Here is a 9,941-nt window from a genome sequence, read left to right on the forward strand (position 1 = left end):
GTCTGAACTAACAGTGGGGGGACTGGCATCCTTCCCGGGCCTCTCTACACTGTCACCCGAGAGCACCCCATTGTCAGCAGACAGGAACACGGAGGCAAAGAACTTGTTGAAGAGTTCTGCCTTCTCTTGCGCGTCCGTCACCAACTGCCCTGCCCTGGCCTGCCCCGTAGGGGTTCAGTGTTACCCCGAGACTTCTTCTTGCTACATGTATACTTGAAGAAGGACTTTTTGTTATCCTTAATCCCAGAATCTAATCTAAACTCCAGTGCTGCTTTAGCCTCCCTTACCAAATCCCTACAAGCTTGGGTCAGGGAGGTGTACTCCTCCTTTGTCCCTGCCTCCTGCTTCCACCGCCAGTACGCTTTTTTTCTTTGCCCTCAGGCCAGCCTGGATATCTGCGCTCATCCATGAAGGTTTCTTGAACCTTTTTCCCGCCTTCCTGTGCAGAGGAATTGCATCCTGCTGTGCCCCAAGGATAGCCTCCTTGAGGAAGGACCACCTTTCCTGGACCCCCATACTAGCTACCCCCTGGGCTCCGAATGCCTCCCTGACTACTGCCCTGAGCACATCTTACTTCTGACATACTTGTAGAATCTTTCTTGCCTTTTTTGTTTGTTGAGTCGCATCTCCAATTGTGCCTTAGCCTTTCTAACATTTTCCCTACATGCCTGTACGTTACTTTTATACTCTTCCCATGTACCATGACCAAATTTCCACTTTTTACAGATTCATTTTTTGAGTTTAACACATGGAAGAGATCGCTGTCTAGCATTTGGGATGTGACCTTGAAAGGGCCCCTTTAAAGTAGAGCCAGCTCTCCTAGATTCCTTTTCTCCTCAAACCTGCTTTTCATAGAGGACCCTGCCCACCAGTTTCTCAACTCCAGTGTCCTTGTGCTGCTCTCCTTCTTTTCTTCTTTAGGATTTTGAACTCTATCATTTCATGGTCACTGTCACCCAAGTTACATTCCACTTTCATATTCTCAACCAATTCCTCCATATTTGTGGGCAGCAACTTGGGAAGAGCTTTACCCCCACTGATATTATCTGTATCAAAATGTTATCCCCAACACACTCTGAGAATTTGCTGTTAGTAACAAAACACTTTAAAATTATATAAACTTTTTCATCAAGTGACTGTCTATAGGCATATTTTTTCTGCATGAATGTACAGTTGTATCTCAAGCAAGCGTTTAAAGGCTTTTTGCATTAGCAATACCTGTTGCCCTTGATGGCCTGTCCACAGGGACTTAGAGCAGCATACACTTTCTGCTTCTTGGTTCTTCTCAACTACTTTTGTTATGAGTTGGAGATTCTTTTTGGCAGAGGTGCTTAAGGATCTAAGTTTCTGTCCCTAAGTTAGATTCCATCTCAACTAATGTATCAACTTGGTGGAGTTTTTTCCAAGATTTTATTTCTCTTGAGCTGAGAGATCCCTGTGTTGGAGAAGGACAGAACCCATATCATATGCACAGGACTTTCTGAAAGCATCCACAGCTACTTGTTTCCTTAGCTGAGTGATCTAATAGCCCCATGTGCTGCACACAGCACCTGCTCCAGCTTGCATCTTGGAGTGGCCACTGTGTGCAGCACAGTGCTGGAGCAACCTCATGGTATTCTGGAGCCATACTACACTCCTTGGAGACTCTGGGGCTGTGCAGTGAAGACCTGGAGTGGCCGCAGCCCACTCTGGCCACTGCACAGCTCACACTGAAATGTGGAATCAGTCTCTCCATCCAGTCCAACTTGTAGTCTGGGCCCATGTTATTCATCTAGCTCGTGGGGCTGAATGACTACCATCCCTGACCTAGGGGATTCTGGTACCCACATCCAAGTGCACAGCTGCTGTTTGGAGTCACCCACAGTGAGTATGTACATATGAGCCATCATTCAAAAGAAGATAAATTACCTATTGCTTTCTCTGGCTGGGTTGTCCATCTGTATATGTTTTCCTCTCTCTTCATCTTTGGAGTTGCGTGTACTATGTGACTCTACAATGGAAAGAAAACTGAGGAACAAAAAATACTTGCTGCCCTTTTGTCCCCTTGAAGTGGGCCCAAGGAGAAAGAGGGCTGAGTGCTGCATAGGCAAAGTGTGATCCAGTAACAGCATCATATGAACAGCCATCATTTCCCTCAGCTTAACAGATCTATGAATATTTTACCAGGGCTGTCCAGCTCCTAAGTGGCTTGGGGCCTCTGGTCCCCCAGCCACATACTGTACAAACCACACACAATCTAGGCGAGTGTCGCATGGGCCTCACTCTGCACTGTGCAACCTCCTGCTTCCCATACCATGCCACACGGGCTGCTGATATGCCACATGAACCCCCCAGAATGGAAGCTTGGGTGGTGGGGGTGGGGAGGAACCCATGGACTTGGACATCAGAGCAAACAGGGGAGCAGCACCTGGACCAGTGGCCTTGTGCAGCTTGTGGGCCACCAGTTAGACAGTGCTGTTTTATATGAACTAAATTTATTTCAAGGTCATGTGAGTTCTACCCTGACATAAAGCAGCACGTAGTATCTCTCGGGCCGTTAAGTCTGCTGTGTCACAAAGGTGTAACCTTTTGCCACACCAGGGTCTGCAGCCAACTTTTACTACCTAGTAAACAAGGAAACCTGATACATCCCTGCTTCTGTAGCAAGCATGACATGCAGAACTACTTCTGGCTGGGATGGCTTAGAAAAATAATTTAAGCCATTCAGCTTACCTATCCTTGAAATGGATACTATAAGGTATATCTATTGTAAATAATTGTGAGATGAGACATTCTGTTGTGATGGCAAAAAATGATGTGTGCATGACTTCTTGTCCCTGCAGAGTGGTTAAGTTCAAAGGGAGGCTGGGTTCTTTTCACTGCTTTTTCTTAGAAAGTGCCCCTCATGGCAGCAGCAGGCTAAAGCCATGCTTTACCATAAGAAATTTTATATTTCTCTGAGTAAAGGGTGCCCAGTCCTCCTCTGTTGTCTCCACATTTTTATTACACCCACATTGCTTGTTGCAGGCAACAGGCGAGTCAGGTGCAGCCTGAGGTCTCTGACCAAAATTAAAGGCTTGTTTACAAATGTTTTGAAATGAAGTGCATTTGGTTAACTTAGGAGTTTTTCTTCTTGTTTCAGTTGTTGGAAAAGTCTTAGAAATTACTGAACTGCCCGACGGAATAACTCGTATGGAAGCTGAAAAATTATTTGGAGAACTTTGTAAAGTTGGTGCCAAGATTCGGTGGCTAAGGGATCCCCAGTGTCTACAGACACAGCAGCAACATCACCGTCATTACTGTGGCAGTGGAGATAGTAATGTGAACGCTGAACCCTCCAAACCTAGTGACTTGGCTTCCACATACACAGTTCTAGCTACGTTCCCTACAATGTCAGCAGCTCAAAATGCTTTGAAGAAACAAAGTAACTCAGTTAACAAGTTTAGGCTGAGAACAAGCAAGAAGCACTACGACTTTCGTGTTCTGGAAAGGGCTAGTTCTCAGTAGCAGCTACATCATTGGACATTCAGCCTTTATTACTTCCACGTCCTTCTCTCCTCTACTTGATTGGCTTGATATTATAGGGTTTCTGTTCCCTTCATAAAGACTCCTGGGATGTATTGTCACATGACATTGTAGCCTTTGGGGGGGAAAAAAAAACCCAGTGATCCAGCAAGAAGAAGAAAAAAATACATTTAATCCCAGGCGACTGTAAGAACCCATTCTGACATACGGAGAGGCAGCTTTCTATAAAGGATGCTGTTATAATGCCCCTCACTTTTATAATAGTTTTGTTTTATATTTCTGAATTCTTGTATTGGATCCAAAGCTCTATTGTACAGGAAACGTTTGTTCATAATGAATACCCAAGCTCAGATCTGTATTTTGTAATCCCTTTTCACAGCCAGCACACAGCTATCCATTTTAGGACAGGGGTTAGGGTGGGGGGAAAGGAGAGGAACTGTTAAGGAATTGCACTCTATTTTCTAGCTAACTACCCAAAAGTCTCAAGTTATCTATTCCTTTTCCTTGTATTTCTTACTAAAAAAATCACTAAGTACTACTAACCTCCTTAGACAGTCCTTTCCTTTTGAGATTTATTTAGACAGCATCAAAGAAAATTACAAATAAATTTATATTCTTGAATGACTCATTTCTGATCAAACAGGTTAGTGTGAGTATTAAAGAGGAATATGAATGAACTATGAAGAATGTTCATTGTATCCCATTTGTTTTTAGGAAAATGGTGAAGAAACTAAAATGCATCTTCCCCAATGACAAAATGTTTGCACTTTAATTGTGTTCCCACCAGATGGATCTTTTTCTTTTCACTTTAAGATAATTGCATTCAGTAAGTGCTGGAAACTTCTTAAATGGTTTAAATATGTTTGCATATTTGCAGAGGATCACTGGACATCAAAAGATACATTGCACATACAAACACCCTTTTTCAATTTCTGTGTATTTGCAAGGCTGTACAATGTGTGCTGATGCAAGCCTTTTTTCAGTTCAAGAAAATAAATGTTTACAATACAAACTTCTTCTAGTGCACTTGTTTCAACTATTGACCTGTATGAAGCTGAGTAAATCTGTATTGATTAGATAGCTACCATTTCAAACATGAGAAAAGACTGTAGAATGGTATATTATTATTAGAATTTTTTTTCAAGACCCACCATCTCTGTTCCTTTTGTTGAAGTACCATTAACTTTTATGGCATTTGAAAATTGTATTTATATCTATCTAGAAAAGGAAAAAGGAAGAAATTATTAGAGTTAGACTCCAGAAACTCAGGTACTAACTTGCTATGTAAAAAAGTCACTTAATGATTTTGTCCTTTGCTCTGCTTACAGGTGGTGTATAACTTTTTTAAACATACAGATCTCATTTTCACAAGCCTGAAAGTCAAAATTAGGGTAATACTTGTTTTTCATTTTTATTTTATTTTTAGAGAGTAAAGATGAAGAATTATAGTGCCAAAAAGCCTCAACTCTAACCCTATAACACAAATCAGAGCCATACACTGGTGCCCCCATAATTGCAGTTGCACACAGACAGAACAGCACATACATTTATAGTTAGGATCAATGCTAAGAAATGGAAAAGGCCTGGCTCATTAAAAAACCATCATAGTTTACTGGATTAGACATAAGAGGCTTGAGTCTACAACGTATTTGGTTGGGACCACTCATGCTCAAAATTAAGTCTGCGCACAAGTACTTTGCTGGAGTGGAGTCAGATTGTACAGCCAAACCGGAACTGCAAACCAGAGTAGTGCATTAATTCCTGTCTGCCTTACCAAAAGGTATGCTGCCTGGATGAAGATCCTGATTACAAGTCTAGATCTCATCACTTCTGGTTGGACTATTGACAGTGTCAAAGCCCGTGAAGGTAATACTAACTCCAGGATCATGTGCTGCTATTGAACAACAGCATATAATTCTCCTCTTTAACTGATGAAATAGAAAATGTGTCACACCAGTTCACTACACTCATAACTGCCTCCCACTGTTTTCCCCTACAAGCTGAAGCCTCTAGGCTTAGTGGCCAACAAAATGGCTGCCTCCTGTGGCTTACAAAATCTAGGACAAAGCTGAAAGTTGTAAAGTATCTGTATCCAAGAGCTTCCCTCTTTGGAATAACTTACCAGAGAAGTTAAGACTGAGATCAAGTCCAACCACTTTTATGGTGCCAATTTTCCTTCTCAAAAAATTTGTCATGCTGCTAAATTTGCTTCTCACAGAACTTTCTTCCAATAACTGAAGGAGGAGGGGGAAGCATGGAGAAAACAGTACAGGGAGAAAAGCGCACACTCTGAACAAAGTAGATCAATCTTAATTATTACTTTCTATTTTAATAGATATTATTTTATAACTTATCAGCCACTCAAGTAATGGATTCCCTAAAACTACTTAAGTTGGGTTCTATTACTTATTTTGCCACTTACTTCCTGCAAGACACTTAACTTGTCTGAGCCTCTTTTCCTCATGGTGAAAAAGAGAAAGTTGTTTTCCAACATGTTTGCTGCAAGTACTTATTTCGAAAAAGACTGTAAAAGTCACAGCTGGGAAGGGTTGTTAGTAGCAAACTTAAGCATAAACCTCCAAATTTTTTGCCTTACAGTGTTGTGTTTATTCTTTTTAACACCAACCTCTCTGGCATTCAATTGCCAATGTAAATAATATAATTAGTGGAGTTTGGAAGAAATCAGTTAATGATTTGTTTAGGGAAAGCCTTACCAGACCCTTCCCTCCACCTGTCTAGTCCTCCCCACTTCTGAGACAAGGTCTACTTTCCAGTCCCTGAAATGCTTAATTTTTAAGATTTGATGCACATCTTAAGGGAAAAAAAACTTGTTACAGCATAGCAGACACTCTATATACTATTAATCATATGCTGCTATTGTTCAAAGGAAGGTTTAAAGTGATAATATAGATTAGGGTATGATAATGGCTTATGAACATGACAGAGGTAGGATATCTGGTTTATGACTAAGAGATGAAGGGATGTACAACTGGTCCAATAAGACAGCTGGTTTCAGCCCTGTCTATGAAGAGACTCCTGTTTCTGCATAGTATTTTTCTAACTTATAAAAAGTGTCTATCACCTCCCAGCACTTCCACATATTGTATAATTGCATAGTAGAATGTTTTGTTTTGTGCATATCCTGAAAAGACACTTTGTTAGTTCAAGTCCTAACCCCTACACACTACTTTGTGAGTATGCACAAGAAGATTCATGTGGAAGATCTTAACGGCACATATGAGGATTCTACTCATGACCCTCGAAGTATCTGAGAGGTAGTTGGCTGTGTTCTCAAGTTTTCCATGCTACAGTAAGCAGACTGGATTTTTGGACAAAGATCAAGTCAACTTTGAAAAGAATAGCTTTCTTGACTAGCTGACAGGGATTTCTGTCTATAATCTCTAAGGAAGGAAGGACAGCACTGTGCTGTACCAGATGCTGCAAAAATGTTCAGTTTCTGAGAGTTTCTAGGACATTTGAGAACAGTACAGGGCTTCTGCAACATGGAGGCATGGAGATTCAAATTTCAAGCCATGAGTCAAGCAATGGCAGCATGCACATGAGAACTTAATCCTATCAAAATGAGAAAAGAATCAATTGTGCTGGATGAAACTGGGCAACATACCACTTTCTAAAAAGCTTCTTTTTCATGTGTGCTATAAACAAACTGATCTGTGCCTTTGTCACTTGGTATAATACAAGCCATGTTTCTCCCAAAATGGAATCGCGAAGTGTTTTCATATTCCTATACTCATTTGTGCCTTAAAATGTCATGGCTATTGTGTAGGTTGGTATTGGATGTGCTGTTTGCTTCGAGTTAATTCCCCCTCCCCTCCAAAAAACTTTTTTGCTTGTAGTTTTCCATGGATGTTGTAGGCTTATGTACAACTAAGATTGCAACTAACTTCTATTGTCTCACTGTAGCACCACCCTCCTGTAATTTTTGTTTAGAAAATTGGTTGCCTAGAAATTAATGCATTTACCCTTGAGGCAAAGGAGGATGTTTATGTAAGGCTTGAAAAAAGTTGGCCAAGCTGTTTTTCTGCTACAGGTCATTGAAAATATCCTGATAGAAATTTTGTAGGTTTTGTTGTCACCTGCTCAGAAAGGGATGTATTATGTGCCCTACAGTGTTTCACAGTTAAGTCAGCTTGAATGTTGATGTCCTGACTGTACTGGAAGAAAATTCTTTGTGGCGAAGCAAAAACTATTTGGTATCAGATAATCGTGGGTAATTATTAGTTTCCTCTCATTGCATCCATAAAAAGCAATCCTAATCCCATTACATCAGCCAGAGACTTTGGCCATAGATTTCAGTAGATTAGTATCAGGCAGGAGGACCAAATTAAAAAAACAAAAGACAAACCTTGGAATTAGGGATGTCTAAGCTTTCAGCACTTTCTGAAAATCAAGTCCCTTTATTTCTTAATGGGTATCTGGGGTCATTGGTCACTTCTGAAAATCTTGGTCTCTTTGCCTATGTGACTGACACCCTTTTTCAACTGGAAGAAAACTAAAACTATTGTGATAATCCTTTTATAGCTACCAAGTATCTTCTTTTGGGTCAAGTAGTAAAACCACATGCGTGTAGAGTTGTAAGACCAGTTTTACTCCTAAATCTAGATTTGTGGTTTAATATGGAGAGGTGGTAGCCTCATAGTAATAAAGGCTTGTTTTGGTCCTCCTAGTAGTTCCTTCACTTTTCTGGCCCTGTTTGCTTATTAATATTCCTTGGGTTGGGACTGTTTTTGCTTTGTTGCTAGAGATATTCGAACGCATGGAAGTGCACAGTTTGATACAGGAAATGAGTACATTTTAGTCTCAGTTTTTTCCTTTTATCAGTTGTACTGGTAATGAATACTTGAACATAGTGATTGTGAGATGCATGCAACTGTATTGAATTGTTTATGCACTGCTGAAGAGAGTTTGAATGTCAGATGAGACTAGCGCTGTAAACCAAAGACACAGGAAAAGCTGTATGTTGTTGATAGTCGTGTGCGCTTCAAAATTGGTTGGTCAAAAGTATAAAAATAAACTACATTGAGTCAAATAACATTGTGTGTAATAATTAATATCCAGGTTTATTTTTCATTCCCAAGCCCTGAGCAGCTTACAACTCTGAGTTAAAGAGAAAACACAATAATGAGAAAATGCCAGGAAACTTTCAGTACTTCTGCATGCAGGAGAGAGGGAAAGCTTGATAGTTTCTGGAAAGCAGACTGATCTCAACACAAGGACCTTGTAATTGCATCCATAATGATGTGCAATTGATTTCACATCATTATGTTAACATCAATATAAGGAAAGAGCAATATTGTGTACTGCTATATTACACAGCAGAAAATGTCATGCTAATTAGGTGAAGAAGCATTTGAGATGAGTAGGAGATTGGAGAGGGGCATCATTTTGACTCGAATCCTAATTTAATCACAGGAACTTTGTCTGGGGTTGTGATGACACCAAGTTGTGGCTGGAACTAGCCTCCTTGAGGTTGGGTTTTATCTGGGGGGGTGTTTTTAGCTGTCCTTTCTTCCTCCTACTCGACTGAAGTCTCAGGTAGGTATGCATGTCCTATCACCTTCAGGCAAGTGGTGTAGGTGTGACTTTAGCCTGCTGTAAGCCAGCATCCGATTTAGGCGGAAATCACAACGGGAGCAAGCGGCTTTCTTGTGGCGACCTGCATCTGTCCTGGTCTGCTGCCCCATGCTCCTGCCTTTGGCTCAAGAAGTTTGTTCGAAGCCATCAGCAAAACGTTGCCCCTCTGCTTCTCTTCAAGTAGACCTCGTGAGGGCACTGAGAGGCCAGCCTGGCTCACTCGGAGTAACTTTGACCCCATGTGGAGGTTGGCGCATGTCCTTGGGCCCTGCTACACTGCAAATTAAAACTGGTGAGAAACCAGCTGTAGGCTCCTCTCACGTTTTCAAGCTGGCTGTGTTATAGTCCGAGACTCCCTCCTAGCCTGGGACGGTTATGTAGTGCGCGTGGCCTGCCTGCATTTATCGCACGATTGGCCACTGAATCGCATCAAAGATGTAACGTGGCCCATGTTACATATGAATTGCATCAATGATGAATAATGAATTATGTCAGTGATGTAATGTGTGGCACACATGTTAGATGTGAATTGTGCCTATTATGAATGAATAATGAATCGTGTCAATAATGTAATAGGTAGGCCACACTGTTACATCACTGACGCGATTTAGTGGCCAATGGTGCAACAAGTATAGGCAGCCCCGCGTGGCAGGGGCCTGCGTCTGCCTGTCAAGCCCGAGGGGCGGTTACTCCCCCTCCCACCCGGGGCCTGGGCATGGGAGGCTACACGGGGCGGCCATGAAGCGAATCTGCCGCCCCTAAGCGCGCGACCCGCGAAAGCGCCAGCGGGGACAATCCGCGGCCGCGAAACGCCACTGTGGTTTCCCCAGCAGCCGCCTCCT

At 41.8% G+C, this 9,941-nt stretch overlaps 1 protein-coding gene across 12 annotated transcripts in view; it reads left to right on the forward strand.

The window, feature by feature from the left end:
- The window catches only part of R3HDM1 (R3H domain containing 1), a 169,974-nt gene extending 165,464 nt beyond the window's left edge, over window positions 1-4,510 (forward strand). For all 12 annotated transcript variants that reach the window (XM_019554019.1, XM_019554023.1, XM_019554026.1 and 9 more), the window contains one exon: window positions 3,122-4,510. In XM_019554019.1, coding sequence (XP_019409564.1) covers window positions 3,122-3,486 — 365 coding nt within the window. In that variant the 3' untranslated portion in view covers window positions 3,487-4,510. The remainder of the gene's footprint in view (window positions 1-3,121) is intronic.
- The last annotated feature ends 5,431 nt before the right edge of the window (window positions 4,511-9,941 follow it).

The sequence above is a fragment of the Crocodylus porosus genome, unplaced genomic scaffold (genome assembly GCF_001723895.1).
Source record: "Crocodylus porosus isolate Cpor-Errol unplaced genomic scaffold, CroPor_comp1, whole genome shotgun sequence".
Taxonomy (NCBI): domain Eukaryota; kingdom Metazoa; phylum Chordata; order Crocodylia; family Crocodylidae; genus Crocodylus; species Crocodylus porosus.